At 45.9% G+C, this 26981-nt stretch overlaps 2 protein-coding genes across 10 annotated transcripts in view; one reads left to right on the top strand and one right to left on the bottom strand.

Moving 5' to 3' along the window:
* Positions 1-8485, top strand: part of myo9b (myosin IXB) — a 116761-nt gene extending 108276 nt beyond the window's left edge. For 4 of the 7 annotated variants that reach the window (XM_072594456.1, XM_072594454.1, XM_072594451.1 and 1 more), the window contains 6 exons: positions 2041-2172; positions 3642-3756; positions 6073-6120; positions 7016-7158; positions 7293-7420; positions 7608-8485. In XM_072594456.1, coding sequence (XP_072450557.1) covers positions 2041-2172; positions 3642-3756; positions 6073-6120; positions 7016-7158; positions 7293-7420; positions 7608-8092 — 1051 coding nt within the window. In that variant the 3' untranslated portion in view covers positions 8093-8485. Of the gene's footprint in view, positions 1-2040; positions 2173-3641; positions 3757-6072; positions 6121-7015; positions 7159-7292; positions 7434-7607 lie in introns of all 7 variants that reach the window. The other 3 variants (XM_072594458.1, XM_072594457.1, XM_072594455.1) reach the window with 2 other exon arrangements.
* A 1075-nt stretch (positions 8486-9560) lies between these two features.
* Positions 9561-26661, bottom strand: fkbp8 (FKBP prolyl isomerase 8). 3 transcript variants are annotated; one of them, XM_072594460.1, is made up of 9 exons: positions 26626-26661; positions 25759-26108; positions 24974-25143; positions 24531-24619; positions 23499-23719; positions 21093-21265; positions 19527-19604; positions 15032-15163; positions 9561-9958 (listed from the first exon to the last, which is right to left on the bottom strand). In XM_072594460.1, the coding sequence occupies exons 2-9, from the start codon at positions 26093-26095 to the stop codon at positions 9872-9874; spliced, it is 1287 nt and encodes a 428-aa protein (XP_072450561.1). In that variant the 5' UTR covers positions 26096-26108; positions 26626-26661; the 3' UTR covers positions 9561-9871. The 3 variants fall into 3 exon arrangements, 2 of the variants coding, with proteins under 2 accessions (XP_072450561.1, XP_072450560.1); XR_011964044.1 differs by lacking the exon at positions 26626-26661 and having other exon boundaries at positions 15032-15186; positions 25759-26520; XM_072594459.1 differs by lacking the exon at positions 26626-26661 and having other exon boundaries at positions 25759-26520.
* Between the last annotated feature and the right edge of the window lie 320 nt (positions 26662-26981).

The raw sequence follows: 26981 nt of genomic DNA, 5'->3' as shown, positions 1-26981 counted from the left end.
CTCCTGGCACAGAGACTTCCTGTGTTTATCTCACTCTCTCTTTACCTCACTCTGCCCTTGAGGACAGCTGTTGATCAAACTTCTGATCTCCTGTCCTAAAATCGGCTCTATTTGGACCTGTTTTTAGGAAGAGCCTTGGGGAGTTTGGAAGGACACTATACAAATGCAAGTAGTTATACAATTCAGTGCAGCACAGGGACAGGCCCTTCAGCGCACCAAGTCTGCACCAATTCCTAATCTTTATTTAGACCAATACGGGCTATCTACCCCTCTGTTCGTCTGTCAAACTACACCTGAAATGTTGCTAACACGCCTGCTTCCACCACCTCCACTGACAGTGTGTCCAGGCACCCACCACCCTCTGGGTGAGATATTTACCCCACATTTCTTCCCTCAACTTTCCCGCTCTCACATTGAACCTGTGCTCTCTTGTAGTTGGCTTTCCCACCCTGTGAAAAAGCCTCTGACTATCCACCCTATCGAAGCTTCTCATAATTTTGTCGACCTCTATCAGATTGCCCCTCAGCCTCCTCTTTCCAGTGAAAACAGTCCAAGTTTACCCAACCTCTCCGCATAAGTAAAACCCTCCAGACCAGGCAACATTCTGGTAAACCTTCTCTGCACCCTCTGCAAAGCATCCACATCCTTCTGGTCGTGTGGCATCCAGAACTGCACGCAATATTCCAAATGTGCTTTAACTAAAGTTCTGTACAGCTGTAACATAACTTGCCAACTTTTATATTTGCTGTCCTGGATGATGAAGAATGCTGTATGCCTTCCTGACCACTGTATCCACCTGGGTTGCCATGTTCAGGGTTCTGTGAACCTCTGGATGTCAATGCTCCTAAGGGTTCTGCAGTCTATTGTATCATTCACACCCAAATTTGATCCCCCAAAATGCATCAGCTTGCAGTTGTCCATATTAAACACCATCTGCTATTTCTCTATCCAAATCTGCAATCTATCTATATCCCATGCTCTCCTTTGACAATCCCCCTCACTATCTGCAACTCCCATCAGTTTGGTGACATCTGCAAACTTACTAATCAGTTGCTGCAATGAACCAAACCTTTTCCTCATTAATCCCAATGGAACCAGCTGCTTCCTGACCTGAGAAATTGATTGACAAGAATGGTTCCAGGATTGAGAAACTTCCATGGTGGGGGTAGATTGAAAAATTGGGACTGTTCTCCTTGGAGTGAACAAGGTTGAGAGGAGATTTGATCAAGCTTTTCAAAATCATGAGCGGGCTGGATAGAGTAGTTAGGGTTTTTATTCAATTCTTAAAAATGCGTTAATGGGATGAGCATGTTACTGGCCAAGCCATCCTGATTACCCAGAGGGCAAATGAGAGTCAACCACATTGCTATAGGTCTGGAGTCACATGTAGACTGGACCAGGTAAGGATGGCAGTTTCCTTCCCTAAAGGACATTATCAGAAAAAACCCATCTGGTTCACCAATTGACAATGGATTCATGGTCGTCATTAGACTCCTAATTCCAGATTTTTATCAAATTCCAATTCCACCATCTGTCATGACAGGACTTGATCCTGAGTCCTCAGAATTTTCCCTGGCTCACTGGATTAACAGTCCAGTGATAATCCCACTTGGCCATCACCTCCCGTGCAATGCTACAGTGAAGTTGTTCCCACTTGTGAAAGGCACAAGAACCAGAAGGTACGCAGTTTAAAATCATGTGCAAAAGAAGGACGACGTGAGGGAACACCTGCTTACTCAGTGAGTGTTGAGGGTGTGGAATACACTACCTGGAAATGTGAGGGAGGGCAGGTTCAATGGAGGCAGTGAAGAGGAACATGGGCTGGTTATTTGGATAAAAACTGTGTGCAGGGATACGGGGGGAATGGAGGAGATTAGCGTGAGGTGATGATGCTCATTTGAAGAGCTGGTGCAGACACAATGGACCAAATGTCCTCATGCGCCGTAACACTTTGATGATTCTGTCAGTTGCTGTGGGTAGGAGTTTGAACTCTTCCTGCCTGGTGTCGTTGTGAAACTGGAGTTTGTTCCATTGTTTCAGAGTGGCCGTACTAGAGGAGATGAATCGTATGTCTCCCAATGCACTGGCGATTGTCTTTGCCCCATGCATTCTCCGTTCACCAGACAGCTCCGACCCACTAACCAGCATGAAAGACGTCTCTAAGACAACAATGTGAGTATTATCCCATTCCTATGTGAAAATAACCTTTTACTGAGAGAGAAGGGGGGAGACAGGACTGACTGTCCAGCTGTGTATGCGTCTGTGTGCCTGTTTGTCTGTGTGTGTGAATGCCTGTCCGTGTGTCTGCGTGTGCCTGTGTGTGCACGTTTGTAGTGACTGTAGCTGGTTTGACTGAAAACCCCATTAAGGTTTCTTTTAACTTGTTAATTCTTTCTACAAAGAACATTAATAAAAACTCATCTAGTTCACTAATGGTGGTCAGATGATTGCCATTAACCAGCAGTTTCTTCCAGATTCCTATTGAATTCCGATTTCTCCATCTGCCACGGTAGGAATCAAAACCCATGACCCTGAGGCATTAGCCTGGGATTCTCAATTCCTAACTCAGTAATATCGCCATTCAGCCGACACTTACCCTGATGTTACTTGTGTGTTGTTTTCGGCTGATTTTCTCTCCCTGAATGAGGTAAGGGGCTCGGAGTGTTCTCCATGTGTCAGTTGAGAAGGTGAGTCTCGGGTGTGGGGTCACACCCTGTCAGACTAAATCTCATCCATATTCAGGTTCCCCTCACCCTCTCCACAATCTAGTGGGTGATGAGCAAGAGCAGGAACCCCAAGTCAGGACAACTCTGACCAGACCAGCTGACAGCCAGAGGACGAGAACGCACAGAAAGAGGTCATTCTGTTCCAGTTCTTTAAAGAACTATACAACGTTTCATTCACCTGCCATTTCTCTGTCTTTATTGAAAACCGTTCTCCTCATCCACCCTCTGGTGTTTCGTCAATGATTTATAAATGTCTGTCCAGTGGTGGGAGTGTCAGGAACCAGAGGGAATACACAATGTCCTAATGATTTGGAACATCTTTGACATTTTATGTTCAAGGGAAAATTAATCCAGTGCAGTGCTTCCCAAATCTTTTCCCACTGTTAACCCCTCAGTGATAACAGAGTGTGACAATTTTCAAGTGTTAAAACAGAGTGGCGATGGGGTGGGGGATGCCCGACGGTCTCCCTGGCTCTGTGCCTGACGGTCTCCCTGGCTCTGTGCCCGACGGTCTCCCTGGCTCTGTGCCCGACGGTCTCCCTGACGGTCTCCCTGGCTCTGTGCCTGACGGTCTCCCTGGCTCTGTGCCCGACGGTCTCCCTGACGGTCTCCCTGGCTCTGTGCCCGACGGTCTCCCTGACGGTCTCCCTGGCTCTGTGCCCGACGGTCTCCCTGGCTCTGTGCCCGACGGTCTCCCTGACGGTCTCCCTGGCTCTGTGCCCGACGGTCTCCCTGGCTCTGTGCCCGACGGTCTCCCTGACGGTCTCCCTGGCTCTGTGCCTGACGGTCTCCCTGGCTCTGTGCCCGACGGTCTCCCCGACGGTCTCCCTGGCTCTGTGCCCGACGGTCTCCCTGGCTCTGTGCCCGACGGTCTCCCTACCTCAGGGTCTGACGGTCTCTCTATTTTACCGACAGGTGTGTTGAGCTCCTGATTACTGAGCAGATGCGGAAATACAAAATCAAAATGGATGGGATTGCTCAACTGGAGACGGAGGAGCAAATCGCAGTCCGACGCCTCTCGCTCCTGCGTGTAAGTCAGCAAAATCATCTTTGCCAGGCAATGGAATAAAGGAGGCCATTCAGCCCCTTTGAATCTGTTGTATTGGATACATATTATTTAGCAGTCCTGACTGCTAAATTGACCACCTGGTGCCAAGATTAAGGACATCTCAGAACTACTTGGAGTGGGTGTGGGAGTGGGAGTGGGAATACGAATGGGAATGAGAGTGGGATAAGGAGGTAAGAATCCTGATCCTGTTGTCGTGTTGCAGCTGGTGCCAGTGACATGAATAGGACTAAGAATGAGGTTTTGCTGAGGGATTATGAGCAGTCTATTGTGGTTCTGCTTTTTAGTTTAGACCTAATCATCTCTGGATTACTGCCTGAGCCACAAGCACAAAGTCTTTGAATGTGTGGCTCAAGGATTGATGCAGGAGAAAAGTTTCAGTTCATGGGGCACCTGCACCAGTGCTGGGGATAGTGGGAGCTCTGTAGTTCATGGGGCACCTGCACCAGTGCTGGGGATAGTGGGAGCTGTAGTTCATGGGGCACCTGCACCAGTGCTGGGGATAGTGGGAGCTGTAGTTCATGGGGCACCTGCACCAGTGCTGGGGATAGTGGGAGCTGTAGTTCATGGGGCACCTGCACCAGTGCTGAGGATGGTGGGAGCTGTAGTTCATGGGGCACCTGCACCAGTGCTGGGGATAGTGGGAGCTGTAGTTCATGGGGCACCTGCACCAGTGCTGAGGGTAGTGGGAGCTGTAGCCTTGGAACAGTTTTCACGTGGATCTTGCCAGGCCCAATGTTCTGTGAGTGGTATCATTAGGACATTAGATATGACTTTTCCTTTCTCTAAATTAAATAATGGAGAGAAGGGTTAACATGAGGGAAGATCTGGATAAGTTAAAGGCAATAGAGCAAGGTAGTGACATGAGAAGAAACAATATATAAACCTGAGTGTTGCAGCACCTAAGTTAATAAGATAATAAGTTAATACAGTACCACATTAAAGATTACTGCTCAAGATAAGAACCCATGGTGTTGCGGTTAGTGTATTAGCATGATCTAGGAATAGTTAACCAACAGGAAACCGAGTCAAGCTGGGAAACGTCAATGAAAACAGTGCTACAGCGATCTCAACCATTTATCACCTGTATTAAAGACCCAGGACTGAATGTATTACAGCCACATTTGCTGAGTGTACAAAGATACATAAGAAAACAAGTTGTGAAAAAGATACACTAGTCTACAAAGGAAAATAGTTTAGGATAAATCAATAGGCAAATAGAGCAGATAGAGTACAACGTGGAAAATGTGAGGATGTCCAGTTTGTCAAAGAATGGAGATGCAGAATACTGTCGAAAGAGTGTGATACTGTGGTACTCTGTGGTCATGGATACCCAGATCCCAAAGTAAACACACAGGTACAGCATATAATTAGGAAGGCAGGTGGAATGTTGGCTTTTCTTGGCAAGAGAAATGGAGTATAAAAGAGGGATATACTCGCTTGGAAGTTCCTTTCAGCTGATTCTGGGATGAAGAGGGTTTACCTTAGGAGGTACAGTTGACCAGGTTGAACCTAAGCTCTGTTGAGTTGAGGAAAATAAGAGGGGATTGTATTGAAGCTAAGGTTGGGGAGGGCTGTCAGAATGTGGCAATGTTTCCAGAACCAGGGACATCATTTTAAAACAAGGGTGTCCCATTTAAGATCCTTTCTGAGGGTAATTAGTTTGAGGAATTCTTTTCCCTACAGAACTGGCTGAGCCATTGCTTATGTTCAAGCCCAGTGTTGGACAGATTTCTGATAAACAAGGGAAGAGCTGAAGGTTATCAGGGCACACCAAGGAAGTGGAGTCAAGCTCACGATCAGATCAGCTGTCATCTTATTGAAGGATGGAGCAGATTGGAGGGGCCAATGTCCTGCTGCTACTTTGGTTCCTGGTGTAAGGAAGCCCATACAGTGAAATTCTTTGCATCAGTATCTCTGACAGAGAGGGGTATAGTGATCAATTGTTTTTCTTTGAGTTGGAGGAGTTTTTCTCTTTAGTTGATCATCCCAGTTTGGTTGACTATGCCTGGTGGGTTGAGTCAGGATTTAGTGTTGGTCTTTTAGTCAGAATAACAGTTGAACAGAGGATCAACTAACCTGGAGCTTTGAGGAGTCTTGGTGACCAGTTGGGAAGGGGGTGAGTGTTCTGTTGGGAAGGCTTTCCCTTAGCTCTGACTCATTGAGTAATCTGTAGCCTTGACATTTCTGTGCCTGATTATCGGTTTGTGACTATGATCTGCCTGGGATTGAGTTTGGTGCTTTGTGTCTCTCTTTCACTGTCTGGCTCTCACTCTTCAGCTTTGGCCTCTTGAAGTTGGGTTCTCTGCTCCGTTCGATGGGGTGCTGGTACGTACTGGGCTAATTTGGTTGACCCACTGCATGTTGTGTTTTCATTTCCTTGTTAACACATGTAACTCACTGAGCTCCCACATTCCCCTCCATCACTAGCAGTTGCCTGTTTACATTGCATGTGTTGATGTGTTGGTCTTGCATGCCAATTCACATGATACAATCCTGAACCCTGCCCTCCACACCTTCCCTTCACATCATCCCTTCATCCACATGCTCCACACTTACTTCATGGTCACCTCCTTCACGTGGTCTCAATGTTGCCTTGGCAACATCTGCCCCTCCAGACTGCCAGTAGACAGATGAAGGGGCATTAATTGGTGCAAGTGTTCCCAATCTCAGCCATCGACGTGGTGGGGCTGGAGGCTGGAGGAATACACACGTTGACTCAGGAAAGGTTTTTTGGCAAATTTCAATTAGTCAGTACCAGGGCGACAGACCTGATGGAGCCAGCACTGAGCTCGTTCCACTGTGACCCTTCAATGTACCGAGGCCAACCCACCGTCCTCCCATCTTCTCATTCACCCAGCCCTGCCAGGGGCTGGCCCCCATCAGGGGAAGAGAAAACACAGCTTGTAGCTGGCATTATTGATGTTGGGAACTATAAATCATCATTCTCCAACTGAACTCTCTTTCCCCCCCACACCTAATGCCTTTTGGAAGCCTCTGTTTGTGATTCAGTTTGACAGAGTTACTTCTCCCACTGTCTAAGCCCTCAGGCCCCACTGCAAACCCAGAGTCTGTCCAAATGCACAGGGGAGGGGTGTCACTGGATCAGGATGGACTTGTATTCTGCTACCCCAGCTCCCCACAAACTGCCTGGTTTCAGATGGACCTTGCACCTCAGCAGGGCTCAGTAACACTGAGCATCATCTTCTCTACCTCTTTTTAGAGCAAAGGACCCCTGAGTCCAAAACCCACTGAGGAGAATCCCACAAAGTTGGGAAGCTTAGATGAGGAAGAGCCTTCAGATACTGACATGGAACATGAAGAGGAAATTCTGATGGAACGAATCCAGTCGATAAAGGAGGAGAGGTAAGTCAAGCGTGAACCGTTGAGCTGTATGACTCTCGCTGGGGCACAAGACATGCATGTACACACCCACACCAGCTCCCCCTCTGTGAGGTATGTGTGCTCCAATAACCCTCTCTCTCTGGTCTCACCTACAGGGATCAGTTGACACTTGAGCTCCCAGAGTTGGAACAGAGAGGTTCTGATGAGGAAAACCTGGACTCTGAGGCTTCCCTCAGTATGGAGAGTCTGCTCGATGATCGGCCGGGGCAAGGGGAGGCCGGAGGTCAGTAAGAAAAGTAGGTCGCAACCTTGTCTACTTCTGAATTTGAGGTTTTTGCACCTTCTGTAGCTGTGGATGCTCGGATTGATGACATGATACTGCATGTTGCTGTGTCTGTGATGGGAGTCTGCCGCACAGCTCATGTAAGATGAAGCATTGGGTGTAAATGAGTAACTCTGTCTCCCTCCAGATACGGCTGTGTTCCAGTTCACAGGAAGACTCCGAGCTCCACCTCAGTCTGTGCCCATGCTGCAGCCAGTTCCTGCCAAGCCCGAGCATGGTCCTCCCCTGGGTAACCGTCTCTCCCTGCCAGTCCGTCCCTCTGTTGCCCAGCGGCGTGCGTTTTCCATGCTGGCCAGCATCAAGTTGCCTCGACGTAATGCCGCATTGCCCACACGTAACATCAAGCTGCCCCCAGGCATGGTGAGCACCGTGTGCCATGTCCCTGTGGACTCTGGGAGGCAGCAGCAGCAGCTGGTCAGTGTGCGACGGCGTGAGCAGCCTTCCAGGCGATTGGATAACATTCACTCCGTCTACATCGTCACCCAAGAGGGCCTCTCGCTCCAGACGTTGGCTCAGACTGATGAAACAAATCCCATTCCAGCAAAGGTCCAACGCAGGTTTTCCGATCCACTGTCAGACCTTGCTCATGGGGACAATGCCTCCAGCCTGTAACATTCCCGCTATCTCCAGGAGGTGGACTGGACATTTCCTGGACTTATAAGCACATCTCCCACTTAACATGCCACTCAGTGCTCTGCTAAAGAGCCGAGAGTGAGTGAGCAACGAGACTGTAACTGGGAGTTTGAGCGAGAATGAGTGAGTGCCTGGGCTGTGTGTGTATGAGTGAGTGTCCGAGAATGTCCGCTCAGGCTGAGAGTTAGCTTGACTCGGAATGTTGCGTACGATTATTTTACAGGAAAGCCCTCAGCTGAATGGGGAACTCTCCGACATATATGACTCTGGGAAGAGGGAGAATCCTACCTTGAGGTGTGAAGGAGTTCCTGTCCTCTTCCCTGTGTAACCATTTCCCCAACAATTAAATACTTTTTTTATATATAAAAAAAATCTGTTTGTGTTTGTCACGTGTGACTGAGTGAAAGTTTACAGCCTTTAACATTGCAGGCTACTAGCTAATTATCTATCATTTCATTGGGGTCGGTTTAATTAGGTTAAGTGCTGCCCTAAAATAAAAATTGGGTGAACAATAAGTTGTTATCATATTTAACCATGGTCTTGTTCCATTCCTGGAATTCAGCTTCTTTTGTCTTTACACTACTTTTAAAGAGGTAAATGTAAGGTGAAGGCCATATCTGACTCTGTGTCACCACACAGTCCCCTTAATCAAACTGAAGTCAATGGGCATCAGATGCTCCACTGGTTAAAGTCATACCTGGAACTGGTTGTGGTTGTCTGCAAGAGGTCAGTCTGCAAGAGTCCCTCAATATAGATTTTTTTTCACAAACTGTTCAGCGATGTTATGGAACACCACCTAGCTCAGAGGTAGGAATATTACCACAAGGGCCTTCCCCTTAGGCATTGACTTGACAAGTTAACCAATTATAGCAACACCATGAGTTGAAGCAAAACTGTTATTCAAAGGATCTCACAGACCAATTATGGGAAGGCAATTCTCTGTTTTGATGACAACTGAACAAAGCTTTTGAGTTACTATGCTGACAGGTTAATGTTTACAGATGGATGAGCCAGTAAATGGTCAAAATTCTCTCAAGTCAGGCTTGGGCAACAGGCGAATGAATGTGTGTTCAGACCAGAGCCACGGCCCTCCAAAGAGGAACCCCTTTGCCTTTGAGCAAGGCCCACAAGACCTCACATCGTCCACAGTGAATTTGTGCAAAAGTTAACCATTCAAGACAGTCACAAAATTGAGTAAAATAGCCTGCATCTAACAACTGGAAGTCTACTATACATTGCCTCACAGCAATTAAGAAAACCGTTTAAAAATGTCCAACAGAATCACCCTCTGAAGCAGTTTCCCAAAGATTTCGGTCAGAGCAGCGTTAAACAGCGTGATGCTGATCCACATGCATCAGCACATTACCAGATTTGATCCCTGTCTACAAAGTGGATCTCACTCTGGTAAAATATAAATACACTAGAGCTCCTAACCAGAGAGACACAATTCAATAAAAACATTTTATTATAATTATATAAACATTTTTAGATAAATGTCACTTGGTAGGAAGCTCCGTGCTCCCCTCCAAGAAATAAATTAATGTCAAATCAAAACAGATCGATCGATCTAAACAAATCTGCAGTTTGTCACGGGTTCCAAGTTAATAAATTTCAATGGAATGAAAGAATTGGGTTGGCTCAATTCCTCTAACTTTATTTACAATACCTGAAGTAATAGGAGGTCTAGAATGCTCTGAATTGGAAAAGAGAACATATTAGAGAAATTCTGCAATTGTTTGTGGCCTGGGCCATTAAGTATCAGGTTCTTGCAGCAATGATGACTGACATAGCCACACCTCCGACAGCAACCACAGTTGCTCCAAACAGCCACTTCCAAGGAATCCTCTGGAAAAGCCAAGATAAGGATACCAGTTAGAGTTAACCGTTACAAAGTCATTACCCTTCCTCGCAGTCAGATATATCCCCTTTCCAAACCGGAACAAGGGAGCTACAAGCAAAAAGGATCTCATGAGGGGCAATTTGGTTACAGTGCATGTGTAAAAAAAACTGACTAGACAGGAAAGACCTGCCTGATAGTATATGTTGTGGACCATTCCAACAAATAATGTTAACACTAAACAGTCCCAGTCTATGTTTAGAATGTTAAGGACTTGGATGGACAGGAATTTAAAATGAAGAAAAATATTCTGATTCAATATGCAGATGTACCTACTAGAGAAGATGTAAACCATGACCTACTCAGGAAACAAGGCCAGGCAGGTGACTCAGGTGCCTCTGGGGGAGCACTTTGGGAACATGGTTCTATTAGTTTTAAAACTAGGTGATGGACAAGGATAGACGAGATCGAAAAGTTAAAATTTTAAATTGGTTTAAGTCTAACTATGACAGTATTAGGCAAGTTGATTGGATGATGTTCGCAGGTAAAGGAACAGCTGGAAAATGGGAAGCCTTCAAAAATGAGATAATGAGAATCCAGAGAAAGTATATTCCTGTAGAGGGTGAAAGGAAAGGCTGGTAGGTATAGGGAATGCTGGATGACTAAAGAAATTGCGGTTTGGTCGAGAAAAAGAAGGAAGCATATGTCAAGTCTTCATTTCGGATTTCACTGATGGTACTAAAAATATTGTCCAAAAAAAATTACAAAGCAACCAAGGGACTTGAGGATCTAAAATAAATTAGTATTAATAAAGAGGTCGTAATTGGTACCTCGGCACTGACCCTCTGAACAGCATCCCACACAAACTCTCCCCCTACCCTATTCCTGTGGCTAATCCACCTTGCCTGCACATCCCTAGACACTATAGGCAATTTAGCACGGCCAATCCACCCTAACCACATCTGTGGACTGAGAAGGGCGACTGGAGCACCCGGAAGAAACCCACGCAGACAGGGAGAACGTGCAAACTCCAGACAGACACAGTCTCCCACCAGTGGAATTGACAGTCCCTGCTGCTTAGAGACAGCAGTGCTCACCACTAAAAAGAAAATCATTTTTGCCAAATACTTGGGTGTTTGTGGATGTTACTGATGCAAAAATGAAGGAGAACTAGTGAATGTTGTGTATTTAAAATTCTAGAAGCTTTTGAAAAAGTATCACACAAAATTTGGTCTACTATAACTCTGCAGGGGCATGGGAACCTAGACTGTAGCTTTAGGGTGCAGGACCTGGAGTATAGGGAGGTTAGGAACATGGCATCAATCTCAAAGGAGGGTGCCTGTAAACAGGAAAGTGGCTTCAAGTGTGTATACTTCAATGCAAGAAGTATACGAAATAAGGTAGGTGAACTAGCAGCGTGGGTTGGTACCTGGGATTTCGATGTTGTGGCTATTACGGAGACATGGGTAGAACAGGGACAGGATTGGCTGTTGCAGGTTCCAGGGTTTAAATGTTTTAGTAGGGTCAGAGGTGGGGGTAAAAGAGGGGGAGGTGTGGCATTGCTTGTCAAAGATAGTATTACAGCAGTGGAAAAAACAATGGAGGTAGTTTGGGCTGAGGTTAGGAATAGGAAAGGTGAGGTCACCCTGTTAGGAGTTTTCTACAGGCCTCCTAATAGTCCGAGAGACGTAGAAGAAAGGATTGCGAGGATGATTCAGGAGAAGAGTGAAAGTAATAGGGTGGTTGTTATGGGGGACTTTAACTTTCGAGTTCGTTAGATGGGTCGGTGTTTGTCCAATGTGTGCAGGAGGGTTTCCTGACACAATATGTAGACAGGTCAACAAGAGGTGAGGCTATACTGGATTTGGTTCTGGGTAACGAACCAGGCTAGGTTTTAGAATTGGAGGTAGGTGAGCACTTTGGGGACAGTGACCACAATTCAGTGACTTATCCCTCTCCATCAGTAGAGTAAAAGTGTGCACTGCAGGGCAGGAGTTATAGCTGGGGGCAGGGAAATTATGATGCGGTGAGGCATGACTTAGGATGTGTGGCTTGGAAAAGTAGGCTTCAAGGCAAGGGAGCAATTGATATGTGGAGCTTGCTCAAGGAGCAACTATTGAATGTCCTTGATAAGTATGTACCTGTCAGGCAGGGAGGAAAGGGTCGTGTGAGGGAGCTGTGGTTTAATAAGGAATTGGAATCCCTTGTTAAAGGGAAGAGGGTGGCCTATGTAAAGATGAGGCGTGAAGGTTCAATTGGGGCGATTGAGAGTTATAAGGTAGCCACGAAGAATCTGAAGAGAGAGCTAAGAGCAGCAAGGAGGGGACATGAAAAGTCCTTAGTTGGTAGGATTAGGGAAAACCCAAAGGCTTTCTATAGGTATGTCAGGAATAAAAGAATGACTAAGGTAGGAATAGGTCCAGTCAAGGATAGTAGTGGGAAGTTGCGTGTGGAGGCTGAAGAGATTGAGGAGACACTGAATGAATACTTTTCATCAGTATTCACTCAGGAACAGGACATTGTTGCCGATGTGAATATTGAGTCACAACTAATTAGAATGGACGGCTTTGAGGTATGGAGGGAAGAGGTGTTGGAAATTCTGGAAAGGGTGAAAATAGATAAGTCCCCTGGGCCTGATGGCATTTATCCTAGGATTCTCTGGGAAGCAAGGGAGGAGGCCTTGATTTTTATGTCCTCGTCTACAGGAATAGTGCCAGAAGACTGGAGGATAGCAAATTAAGGGGTGGTAGGTATAGGACAGACAGTTAACGTGGATAGGTATGAATTGAGACAGAAAACAGTGCTAGTGAGGGAAGAATCATGGCCCAGGCCATAGCAGTTACTAATTTATATAAATAACATCGGAGTAGGCTGATTAGTAAATTTTTTTAAAAATGTCATAACTAGGACTCTTGTGTCATAGTGGTAGTTTCACTACCTCTGAGCCAAGAGGCCATGGTTCAAGTCCCTCCTGCTCCAGACGTATGTAGTAACATCGTGGAACCAATTCATTAGAAAATAAATAGACGTGGGGACTAACTGCAACATTTCCAAATGTGTTAATGATAAAACTGAGTGGCAGTGTAAGGATTCGGCAGGCAAAGGGAATGGACAAGAACATATTGGGTATAATGTAAAACTGTCCACTTTGATAGACAGTAAACACAAAAAGACAAAGTGTTATTGAGATGAGGTGTGTGGAAAGTGCAGGTGTCCAAAGGGAGCTGGGTGTCTCTGTTCATGGTGCACTGAAAGCTGGCAATAAGCAGGATATCTGAAGGTACAGATTAGTAGCAGGAGTAGGTCACACAGTTCTTCCAACTGGATCCACCATAAGATTGTGGCTGAACTTTCTGCGTTTTGAATTATACATTGGCATCTATGTTTTATAACATCTTGATTCCTCTGCCTAAGAATTTATACCGCTACTTTCAAAATATTCACCTCCCACCCAATACAGAGAATGCAAAGGCGCACACAACCCACAGAGAAAAAGATTTTCCTCACCTCTGTTGTAAAGGAGTGACCCCTAATTTTTTTAAAAACAGTGCCCAGCTACACAGTACTGGATTGACCCACAAGAGAAACACCATTCCCCACCTTGTCAAGATCATTCAGGTCACCCTTCTCTCTAAACTCCAGTGGAAAAAAGCCCAATCTGCCCAACCTTTCCTCATCCAACAACCCTCTCGGTCCAGAGGAGGTTTACTGAATGAATACCTGGACCATGTCCAATGCATTTACATATTTCCTTAAAGGAGACCAAAACTGTACATAATTATTTCACACCTCACCAACACACCATAAAACCAAGGAATGCTTTCTTTCATGTTCAATTCCTCTTGTAATACAGGATAGCATTCCATTAGCCACCTTAATCAGTTGCTGTACTTGCATACTAACATTTTGTGACCCATGCACTCAAACACAGACATCCCTCAATTCTTCATGTAAGCAATACTCTGTTTTTTACTCTTCCTGCCAAAGTGAATATCGTCACATTTTCTCACATTGAGCAAAAAGTTGTCAGATGGTGTACACTCACTCTATATCTATCTATATCTGTCCACAACTTCCTTACGCCCTCTTCATAACCTCCTTTCAAACCTACATTGGAATCATCTGAAAATTTAGCATCAAAGCCTTTGCTTCCCCTCAAAGATATTAACATAAATTACAAACAGTAGAGTCCCCAGTCCAAACCCCTCCATCACTCCTGCGACACTCATCATATCCTGACAGTTTTACTTATACGTCTGAGGCATTTCCCAGCAGCCACCTAATCTTCTAACCAAGCCAATGTGCTTCTCTCTGCACCATCATCTCCTAATGTGCACAATAACCACAAAAGTTTTACCATGTCAAATACATTCTGGAAATCCAAGTACAGTATATCTTCAGGTTCCCCTTTAACCATGCTTCTTCTTCAAAACACTCCAATAAATTGGTTAAACAGGATTTCCCTTTGATGGATCCATGCTGACTCCTCCCAATGACCTTGGATTTGTCTAAGTGCGCAGTTATAATCTCAGTAATGATCAATTCTATCACCTTCCCCACAACAGATGTCAAATTAACTAGCTAAGAGTTTCTGATTTGCTGCCTCCCTCCCTTCTTGAATAAATATATTTGCTTCTTGTCAGTCTGAGGAAACGTTGCCAGAATTAGTGAATTTTGAAATGACGGCACAGTGGCTCACTGGTTAGTACTGCTGCCTCATCGCGCCAGGGACCTGGGTTTGATTCCAGCCTCGGGCAACTGTCTGTGTGGAGTTTGCACATTCTCCCCGTGTCTGCGTGGGTTTCCTCTGGATACTTTGGTTCCCTCCCACAATCCACAGATATGTAGGTTAGGTGCATTAGTTAAAGGTGATAATAGGGTAGGGGAATGGATCGGGGTGGGTTACTCTTCAGAGGGTTGGTATGGACTTGTTTGCACACTGTAGGAATTCTAATTTTAGACTCTCATTAACCAACACTTTTAAGACTGCCCCAATCAGAAGTGAGTCATTTCCATGGAGATATAATCTGGGCTGAGTGCGAAGGGGAAACAGGAGTAATGAATATTTCTAACTCACATACCCAGGATGATGGTGATGGTGGGCAGCGGGGTGGCAATGCTATGTCTCCAAGCATCTTGCGATACATGGCCTGCTCAGTGGTCCGCTGCTCTGACTGCTTCCTCACGACCTGGGAGAGTTCAGCTTGAATCGCCTGCAGAGCAGCAGCAACAGCAACTATTAGAGAGCACAAAAAGTCCAAACCAAGACGCTCAGCAACAACGATCACAGGGTTTTCAGAAAATTGCATTTTGTCTGTCCAGATCATAGAGTTCAGTCAATGCACTGACAATCCAAGAGGACAGAGAGATTGCCCACAATGCAGATTTCCAATGGAAATTTAATAACGTTTCCTGTTAGGTGCATTGGCATAGGGTCACCTTAGATTAACACAAACTAAACAAAAGCTGTTGTTTTTATAGCAAACACAAGAGTAATCCTGATGACGAGAAAACTCCATTAGTTTCTAACCTGCATTACAATTCGAATTCCAAACCTCAGTTGAATTAGGAAGAGGCAGCTTGGTCAATACAACATAATATATCAACAGGTATTTATAAAGCACAAAAAGAAATAACAGAACAAAGACATCTGTTTTAAAGAACATCTTGACAGAGAGAGAGAGAGAGAGAGAGAGAGAGAGAGGGGCTGATGGTGGAGACATGAAAATGGGGGTGTTCAGGTCAAAATTAGAGGAACAGAGATTTCGGAGCCACCTAGGGGCTGGAGGTGGTGACAGAGATAGGGAGAGTTGTAGGGGCTAGAGGAGTTTGAGATAGAGAAGGAACAAGACCTTGAAGGGATTTTTAAAATGGAGGTGAAAGGAGGTGATTTACTGGATTGATACCTGGAACGAGTGGGTTGTCTCCTGAGGAACTTGGCTTGTTTCTACTGGAGTTTGGAAAAGTGGGAGGTGACCTGCTTGAAGGTTTAAGACTCTGAATGACCTTAACAGGATGGACGTAGACAGGATATTTCCTCTTGTGTGTCACTGCAGAACCGGGGGCACTACTTTAAAATTAAGGGTCTTCTTTTGAGGACAGAGGTGAGGAGATTTGTCTACAGAACAAATAACAAAAACAGACTGGAAGTGGCGAGGATGACATGAACAGTCTGCAGTGGGATGTAGACAGGTTAAGTGACTGGACAACAACTTGTCAGAAAGAATATAATGTGGGGAATTGAGGTTATACACTTTGGCAGGAAAAATAAAGGAGATGAACATTATTTAAATGGAGAAAAGACTGCAGAAAGCTGCAGCACAGAGGAATTCAGGAATCTTCATACACAAACCACAAAAAGCTAGCATCCAAGTTTAGTGGGTAATAGGGATGGCAAATAGAATATTAGTTTGTTTTTTGAAAGAAAAATGAAGTACAGGGGATCTGACGGGGAATACATGGAAAGGTGTTTTCTCATTGTCAGAGAGTCTAGGAGCGGAGGACATATTCACAGAATAAGGAGACAGAGGTGAGGAAAAACTTGTTTTGTTTCAGAGGGTGATCAATATGGGGCATTCTTTACCACAAAGAGCTGTCCAGGATTGGTCAATAAGTCCATTCCAGGCTGAGACAGATTTCTAAAATCAGTCAGTGAATCAAGTGGAGTCGAGGGTAATCAGATCAGCCATGACCTCACTGAATGTGGAGCAGACCTGACGTGCTGAATGGTCCAATTTGGTTCCTTCATCTCACGGTCTTGTCAATATTTAGACAAAAATTTTCCTCATTCCATATTAGATGTGATCAGCTATTAGATAGTTTGGAGAGTGTAGAGGGTTTGTGAGAGCTGGTGTTGATGAAGAAGGAGAGTTGGTTGTTAACAATGTTAATGTGAAAAGTGAGTGGGCTTTCAGGTAACATAGCGAGGGTGGGCCCGATCCATGCTGGTGTGTTCAGCATCCTCCTGCACCTTCCACATTTCAACAGGAACGGATCCTCAAAATACCTGGCAGGTGAAGAACCTCCAGAAAAGCAAGTCCTTCACTTCTCAACACATACAAGTGCTGAAGCTACAAACTGGAGGGCAAGCTAGACAACAATTCACCCATAGGCAGTGTTGGAAAAAAGAAAGATTAAAGAGGTTGAAACAGACCCAGGAGATTTCAGTACATACATAATCAGTCAACAATTTATTCAAACAAAGGAGAGAGTGTGGTGCTGGAAAAGCACAGCAGGTCAGGCAGCATCCGAGGAGCAGGAAAATCGAGGTTTCTGGCAAAAGCCCTTCATCAGGAATGAGGCAGGGAGCCTCGGGGATGGAGAGATAAATGAGAGGAGGGTGGGTGGGGCTGGGAAGAAGGTAGTTGAGAGTACAATAGGTGGATGGAGGTGGGTCAGAGGGGAGGGTGGTGCAGATAGGTGGGAAGCAAGGTCATGGGGGCAGTGCTGAGCTGGAAGGTTGGAACTGGGATAAGGTGGGGGTTGGGGGGCGGGGGGGCGGGGGGGGGGGGGGGGGGGGGGGGGAGTGGAGATGAGGAAACTGATGAAATCCACATTGATGCCATGAGGTTCGAGGGTCCCGAGGCGGAGGGTGAGGCATTCTTCCTCCAGGCGTCGGGTGGTGAGGGAACGGCGATGGAGGAGGCCCAGGATCCGCATGTTCTTCGCAAAGTGGGACGGGGGGGGGGGTTGAGGTGTTCGGCCAAGGGGCGGTGGGGTTGATTGGTGCAGATGTCCCAGAGATGTTCCCTAAAGCTCTCTGCGAGTAGGTGTCCTGTTTCCCCAATATAGAGGAGACCACATCAGGAGCAACGGACACAGTAAATGACATTAGTAGATGTGCAGGTGAAACTGGGATGGATGTGGAAGGTTCCTTTGGGGCCTTGGATGGAGGTGAGGGAGGAGGTTTGGGTGCAGGTTTTGCAATTCCTGCAGTGGCAGGGGAAGGTGCCTCACTTTCTCCCAATTTATTCAACAGACGGCAGATGGAGTTTAATTTGGATAAATGCAAGATGCTGCATTTTGGAACAGCCAATCAGGCAGGACTTATACACTTAATAGCAAGGTCCTGGGGTGTGTCGCTGAATGAAGAGACGTCGGAGTACAGGTTCATAGTTCCTTGAAAGTGGAGTTGCAGTAGCCAGGATAGTGAAGACGGTGTTTGATATAGAATCATAGAGATGTACAGCATGGAAACAGACCCTTCGGTCCAACCCGTCGATGCCAACCAGATATCCCAACCTAATCTAGTCCCACCTGCCAGCACCCGGCCCATATCCCTCCAAACCCTTCCTATTCATATACCCATCCAAATGCCTTTTAAATGTTGTAATTGTACCAGCCTCCACCACATCCTCTGGCAGCTCATTTCATATATGCACCACCCTCTGTGTGAAAACGTTGCCCCTTAGGTTTAGGGTGAGAGGGGAAAGATATAAAAGATACCTATGCCCTCTAGTTCTGGACTCCCCCACTCCAGGGAAATGACTTTGTCTATTTACCCTATCCATGCCCCTCATAACTTTGTAAACCTCTTACAAGTCACCCCACAGCCTCAGACGCTCCAGGGAAAACAGCCCCAGCCTGTTCAGCCTCTCCCTATAGCTATATGCTTGCCTGTATTGGTCAGTGCATAGAGTACAGGGGTTGGGAGGTCATGTTGCGGTTGCACATGACATTGTTAGGCCGCTTTTGGAATATGTTCTAGGAGAAAGTGAGGACTGCAGATGTTGGAGATCAGAGCTGAAAATGTGTTGCTGGAAAAGCACAGCAGGTCAGGCAGCATCCAAGGAACTGGAGAATCGACGTTTCGGGCATGAGCCCTTCTTCAGGAAGAAGGCTCATGCCCGAAACGTTGATTCTCCTGCCTGCCTGCTGTGAAACTTGGAAAAAGTTCAGATAAGATCTACATGGATGTGGCCAGGGTTGGAGGGTTTTGAGCTACAGAGAGAGGCTGAACAGGCTTGGGCTGTTTTCCCTGAAGCATCGAAGGCTGAGGGGTGACCTTATAGAGGTTTATAAAATCATGAGGGATGTGGATAGGATAAATAGACAAAGTCTTTTCCCTGGGGTCGGGGAGTCCAGAACGAGAGGGCATAGTTTATGTTCAGATGGGAACGATTTAAAAGGAACCCTCTTGCAGAGGGTGGAAAGTGTATGGAATGAGCTGCTACAGGCTGGTACAATTACAACATTTAAAAGACATGAGGATGGTAGATGAATAGGAAGGGTTTAAAGGGATATGAGTCAAAAGGTGGCAAATGGGACTAGGTTAGGTGAGGATATCTGGTTGGCATGGACACATTGGACTGAAGAGTCTGTTTCCATGCTGTACATCTCTAGGACTCTATAATATGGGACAGACGGAGTTCAAGGCACATTCTGCGTACGTCCACAGCGAGTTGCAGACCGATATCCCACTCACACACAAATAGATCCAATACTGGGAGGACAAGACAGTTGTTCACACAGGAAATAACCTTTGCCAGGTCTGCCTGAAGGCCCATGCAACCTCTCAGTGACAAAACACAACAGCGATCGCAGCTACCAACACCCTGCACAAAAGGGCCCGCTCACCTTATTTGATGGTTCAAGTTGTGCAGCTTTCCTGAGGACGAGAATGGCCTCTGTGTATTCACCCTGCAGGGCCAGGACCTAGGAACAGAACACTGGCTGGTGAAAGGGTGTCAGGTGTACAGCCTCTGCCCATTCTGCTAAACAAACCAGCTGTTGTAGGAGACTATTATGCAGGCCACACATACAAACAGCAACAGCAAATGTGGATTGCAAGACAGAACCATAATGCTTTTCCCAGATAAGCAATTCTTTATCACATAACTACCCGCTGGTACAATGTGCCTTAAGATAGGCTGAGATCAAAGTAAAATACAGTCCTTGGTTCCAATCACACAAGACAAACAAAGCTTGTGCTCACCCAATATAGCAGCAAAGGTTTCGGTCCTGTTTAGAGTGATCAATATCATTGAACATCGCTTTCAAATTTAATGTAAAAAATTCTATCAGAAGTTAGGGTCTTAAATCTAAAGAAGGAAAGTAGTGAAGGTATAAAGACTGAACTGGCTACAGTGGATTGGAACCCATGTTAAACCACATGACAAAAGACAGAAGAACATTGGAAGAACAAATACGTAGCTTACAACAAGAATAATTTACTTTAATGGACAGAGATCCAGCAAGGAAAGTTTACCAACTGTGGATAACAGAAGTAATCCAGGCTAGTGTCCAATCAAAGGGATTGGTGTAAAAAGGAGATGGAGTTGAATTTGGATAAATGGGATGTATTGCTTTTTGGTAAAACAAACAAGGGCAAGACTTATACAATTAGAAGTAGGGCCTTGGGTAGTGTTGTAGTCCAGAGACACCCAGGGGTTCAGGTATATAATTCTTTGAAGTTTTTTCACATATCGACAGGGTGGTTAAGAAGGCTTTTAACAGGCTTGCCTTCATTGCTTAGACCTTTGAGTATCGGAGTTGGGAACATTGTGTTGAGGTTATACACGACATTGGTGAGGCCACTTTTGGAATACTGTATTCAGTTCTGGTCTCCCTGTTACAGAAAGAATATTAAATCAGAGAGGGTTCAGATGAGATTTACCAGAATGTTACTTGAAACGGAGGGTTTGGGATATAAAAACAGACTGGAAAAACTGGGATATTTTTCACTGCAGCATTGAATGTTGAAGGGTGGCATTGATAAGGTGAATGACAAGGGTCTTTTGTCTAGATTGGGGGACTTCAAAACTAGGGAGCATATTTTTTTTAAGATGAGAGGAGAAAGATTTAAAAGGACATGTGGGGCTTTTTTTTTTAAACAGGGTGGTTCTTTGTGTGATGAACTTCCAGAGAAACTAGAGGATGCAGGTAGAGTTACAACATTTGAAATACATTTGGATAAGTACATGAATAGGAAAGCTCTGGAGGGATATGGACCAAGCACAGGGAAATGGGACTACTTTAGTTTGGGATAATGGTCAGCATGGACTGGTTGGACTGAAGGGTCTGTTTCCGTGCCGTATGATTCAGTGGCTTTTCTGTTGTGCACTCACCATAAGTACAATTCAGAAACATCACTGAAGAAGCGCTACTGTATCAAAATTAGATTTTGTGAGAAATTGGACCTACCTTTCCTTTCCTGAAGAGGGCCTTGACGTTGTTCGGTTGGTGCTGAAGGGCTGCATTTGAGGATTTCAGAGCTGCCTCAAAGTGTTCAAGCTTTAGCTGGGCAGCTGCCAGATTATTCAAACATTTCACCTTCACGTTCATCAACTCATCCTCTTCCCCCTCCAGAAAGTCAACTGTAAAGTTAACATCAAGGTTCAAACAATGAGAGAGAGTGAGTGACCGAGAGAACGTGTGAGGAAGAGAGTAAAGGAGCGAGAGGGAGCAAGATAGTGTCCACTGGTAACAGCAGGGAAACAATATTGAGACAATTGGAAAAAGCCAGCCAAATGACAGATCTGAGAGCAAGCTGCTCGAATATCGCTGCCTTTTATATGTGTGAAAATCTGTGTGTCATAACAGAACAATAACATGTACTGACTGTTCACAGGCTCCAAGGATGTGACTCACAGCTTCCCAGAAGGTTGAATGTTGTGAACTCAAACATTAATGATTTAAGTAACATAACTGAGATTTATATATCTGGGTTTGACAAAGACAGGGACAGATAGCAAACAGTACAGTTGTTGATTTAAGATTATAAAAGCCATCGAATAATAGATTAAACGAGTGTAGGAAACAGAGGGAAGCGGGAGCATTTCAATGCAGAAAAGCACCAGATCATACATTTGGGAGCAATAAGTGAAACATATGTAGATTAGATGGGTAATGGGAAATGCAGGGTTATAGGGGCAGGGTATGGGGTTGGGTCTGCGTCTGGGTGGGATGCTCTTCAAAACAGTCAGTGTGGACTTGTTGGGCCAAATGACCTATTTCCACATTATGGGATTCTATTCACCCCAACATTACCTAAAACAGTGAGAAATACTCGAGATCTGGAATACAGTCAGCTCAGCTATAACATGGTAGTTCCATTCTCATACAACCCCACGTTAAGTGAAAATCGCAGAATAGCAGCATCGTTTACACTAGCAGGGCCAGAACTGTGTTATAACTAATACATGCTTTAAAACTTCAAACTTTCAAAACAGTGTCCTTAATTCATCGATTGTGTTATAGCAAATTTGTGTTAACAAAACGTACATTATAGCAGAATGGCCTGTACAGTTACTTACAGAAGGATCTTAATGAATTGTAAACAAGTCAGAGAAGGTTTACCAGACTAATACCTGGAATGAGCAGCTGGCCTGACAAGGAAAGACTAGATAGGTTGAGCCTGTATCCTCTGGATTTGAGAGGAGTCAGAGGGGACTGAACTGAAACAAACAAGATCCTGAGGGGACTTGACTAGAATTGATATTAAAGAATGTAGAGTTGATATTAAAATCAGATCAGCCACAATCTTATTGAATGGCACAGCAGGATCAGATGGGCAAATGACCTACTTCTATTCCTTATTTGTCGGTTTGTACTTTATTACAAGATTCAGGAAGCCCTTTATACCAAACATTAAAATGAAGCAGCTCAGACACAGGAAACATCCAAAGGTTAATGGAACGTGTGGCTTGACAACTGGTGGCCCAGAATATAGAGGGAGGAAGAAGCTGCAGCTGTTCAAACAAGACCATAACTGGAATAACTGGGTATACTCCAGGCACCGTGGTACTGTCCCCAACCTCAGGGTTAAAAAGATCTAGGTTCAAATCCCACTTGCTCCAGACACAGGTCACAACATCAGCAGGGTGGCTCAGTGGTTAGCACTGCTGTCTCACAGCACCAGGAACCTGGGATCGATTCCTGCCTCTGTGTGGAGTTTGCACATTCCCCTAGTGTCTGCGTGGGTTTCCTCCCACAATCCAAAAGATGTGCAGACGAGGTGAACTGGCCATGCTAAATTGCCCATAGTATTAGGAGCATTAATCAGGGGTAAATCTAGGGTAAAGGAACGGGTCTGAGTGGGTTACTCTTCGGAGGGTTAGTGTGGATTTGTTGGGCCGAAGGGCCGGTTTCCATACTGGAGGGAATCCAATCTAAATCTGAGCAGGCTGATTAAAAATACCGGTAGCTCACAATGAGGTGGGCCAGATTTACCAGAACGCCACACGCCAAGACATGAACTAAATTCAAATTCCCTGGAACATTTAGGCTTTGTAGGTGATCCAAGAGAGGATTTTGAAAATAATTGCTTGGTTGATAGAGAGACAGATGCCTTTCCACTGACGGGGCAGGACAGGCAAGCAGCCTTTTAGGAGCGGGATTGTGACAAAGGGCCAGGTCAATTCATCACTTTATATCATACACTGACAGGGATACCAAGGTATAGACAGCCAGAAAGAAGTTCAATGAATGGTTGCACAAACTAGAGAGATTGAATGGCCTCATCCTGCATTCCCTTTTCTCACATTAACTATAATCTTTCAATTTAGTTCCATTCAAACAACTCCTGCAGCAGTGCTGTGCTAAATTTACCTTTGGAGCTGGAGTTGACAATATTGAGAGCAATATCGTAGGAGCTGATTGCAAAGACATATTCACTGCGCAAGAAATATGCATTTCCTCGCTCTCGTTTCTTATTAGCCAGCAGCAGTCTCTCCTTCCCTGACAACAACTCCAAGTCTGGGCTGTCACTCACAGACAGAAGCTGAACCTCCAAATGGACAGTGGCATTTGAGGGCACACTGGGCTCGGAGCTGAGAGATAAGAGACAGCATTAATGACAACTTTCACTGCACCAACCAGTTCCACATATGTTACATAGAACAGAATATTTATCTTAAAAAAATAGATGATGCCCTGGGGACACAGCATCAATACAGGCTCCCATGGGACCTCAGTACAATCCTGTTCAAAACAACAGGCTGAAATTCTGCTAACTCCAAAATCCAAGAGGCTCATCACAAAAAAAACTCGTGGACAAAAGCCCACAAGTCAGCTAAAAATCAACAGAAATCAGAGAGAGATAACAGAGCATTTTACAAGGAGCTTTATTTTCTGAGAAACTGCAACACGGCGATGGCTGGGAATTGAACTTGGGTCAACTGCTTCGAAAGCAGCTATGCTCACGACCCTGCGAGGACAAGGAGCGTTACTCTGTATCTAACTCCATGCGTCCTTGTCCTAGGAGTGTTTGATGGGCAGTGTAGAGTGAGCTTTACTCTGTAACTAACTCCGTACTGTCCTTGTCCTGGGAGTGTTTAATGGGGACACTGTAGAGGAAGCTTTACTCTATCTAACTCTCTGCTGTCCATGTCCTGGGAGTGTTTGATAGTGACAGTATTAAGAGGACTTCACTTTCAGATTAAAAAAGAAGAAAGAGCTTTACACTGTATCTAAGCTTGTATTGTCCATGTCCTAGGAATCTTAATGAAATGTGGACCCCAGATAAAGTTAATACTCGTGTTGAGGGACTGATGTAAAGAAGCAGCCTGATGATGACTGTCGTAAGGATTCGGATTTGCTGATTCGGATTTGTGGGGTTTCCAAGGAGATCTCTGTACCCACCTGCCCAGACTGCCGTAAGCATACTTTGCATCCGAGATAATTAACGCAACTTCGTCCTGATCCATCAGCTGAACACAGAGATCTAATGCCTGGATTAAAAAGGGGGAGAGAGAGAGAGAGAGAGAGAGATCCTGAAACATTGCTCTCACACAACCTGCCTCTGCAAAGACAAAGGAACCAGAAACCTAAACAGAAAGTGCTGCACTAACTTTGTAGCAGGAAAAGGGGAAATGGCAGAGGGGAAGGATGGAGCGGGTGGCTGAGGGGGAGAGGGAGAGGAGGGACAGAATTGAAAGGATGGGGAACATGGAGTCAAAAACGCATCTTTTTTGCAAGTTCAGAATGAGGGTCACATCCATCACTTTCTTGTTTTGATTTCAGATTTCCAGTCAGCAGTGGTTTGTTTTTATTAAAAGGAACTAACAGCCCTACCCAAAACCAACCTGGATAACGTCACCGTCCCCCACGGTGAAACACCGATTGGGATCTTCCTCCACCTCTGTCCCATCCTCCAATGCCATCTTCAGCCTCACAGTTACATTCTGACCTTTCTGTGGCCTTGGCTCCTGACTCTGGCCAGCTACCAGAACCTTCTTCTTCAGCAGCCCATTCCCTGGGGGAGTGAACAGGAAATTAAGACCCAAGAATTGGCTAAGAGAGGATTCTGTGATACTACTGGCGCAACTCATATTTCTGGGTTTCGCTGGCTGGGCCAGCATTTACTTTCCAGGCCTAATTGCCCAGAGGATAGTTAAGAGCCTAAAACAACAGTGATCAGGATCACATGTGGGCCAGACCAGGAAAGGACAGCAGATTGCCTTCCCGAAAGGACAGCAGATTCTCCTGTTCCTTGGATGCTGCCTGACCTGCTGCGCTTTTCCAGCAACACATTTTCAGCTCTGATCTCCAGCATCTGCAGTCCTCACTTTTTCCCTAAAGGTCATTAGAGAAAGAAAGTGGAAGAAAGCGAGAGTGATCTAATATCAACCATTGGCATGACCAGCCACTGGATAACAGCTTAGCATCATGACTGAAACAATTACTTCAAACAGTATGGCACTCCCTCAGCACTGACTGTCGCTCAGCACTGACCCACCCACCCCCAACACATTGCTCTCCCTCAGCGCTGACCCTCCAACAGTGCGGCAATCTCTCAGTATTAAAGAAACATCTAACTTGAGAGTGAAATGTGACAGGTTACAGTGAGAGAGAGACAGCTGAGCCATACCCAGGACCTGAAGCCACTCGTCATCTGGTTCCTGTGGACTGTCCTCGTTTCCTGCCCTGCTTCTAGCCTCTTCATTCATCTCCTTGATGCTGGTATTGGAATTTTCCTCAGCTGCATTCTGGATCTCAGTAAGTCCCAAGTCTTCCAAAGAGGGGAGTTCACTCGTGTCCTCCTCATCTGTGTCATCGTTACTCATCTCAACATCCTCCCCACTGTCTAGGAGAGAGGCTTTCGTGTGGACGGGGATCTTCCCTGAAGTGGGAGCGACATCGTGCTTACTCCCTGTAGTCACTGCATCTCCAGCTGCCCCCGCAGAACCCTGGGCCACCTCCTCCATTTGAGCTCAGACACTGTAGTGGGGGGGATAAATAAATAAATAACCAAACAAACTGCCACAGAATTCAGCACCAAGAAGTTCACACTGTCCCCATTACTGGGAAAGTAATGAAGTGTTCACATTTGAAGTTTCTGTCCAGCTCCTCAATGGGACAGCCACTAAGGAGAGGATCAAGGTAAATGGCGATGCCCCCCACAGTTGAACAGCATCCTAGGCTTGCTCATTAATATTTGGTGATTTGAGAGATGGCTATTAGAACCCCAATAAATATTATCCCTTTCGGAAGAGAAGGAACAGTCAGAGTCTCCTCCCTGAAGACACAGCTGATCGACTATAGTAGGCAGCAGCAAAGGCCCCAGTCCCGATAAACCCCGGGGCTCAGGAAGTGAATTACACCGACTCTGTGCAGGAGGGGAGCCCCCAGGCCCCAGGCCCCAGGCCGCAGCCCCCAGGCCCCAGGCCCCTCCCCCCGGACCCGGCTATTTGATCGGTTTCCAGGCTCCCCGCCCCTGGCCCGCGCTGTCTCTCACCTTGCTCCCAACTTCCGCTCTTCACGCTTAGGTCCCACCCACTGGCTCGCATTGGACAAAGGCACGGTGTCCCCATCGCTGATTGGTTCCTGCTGCATGTCATTCAAACTCACTTCCGTTTCCTCCACAATGTGGCTCCCGCAGAAACTCTTAAAGTGACACCCACCAGCACCCACCCCAGAGACCCAGCACCCACCAGCACCCACCCCAGAGACCCTGCACCCACCCCAGAGACCCTGCACCCACCAGCACCCACCCCAGAGTCCCTGCACCCACCCCAGAGACCCTGCACCCACCAGCACCCACCCCAGAGACCCAGCACCCACCCCAGAGACCCAGCACCCATCCCAGAGACC

This window comes from Chiloscyllium punctatum, chromosome 24 (genome assembly GCF_047496795.1).
Source record: "Chiloscyllium punctatum isolate Juve2018m chromosome 24, sChiPun1.3, whole genome shotgun sequence".
Lineage (NCBI taxonomy): Eukaryota > Metazoa > Chordata > Chondrichthyes > Orectolobiformes > Hemiscylliidae > Chiloscyllium > Chiloscyllium punctatum.
Note: the sequence above shows the minus strand (reverse complement) of the source record. Positions and strands in the feature narration are given on the sequence as shown.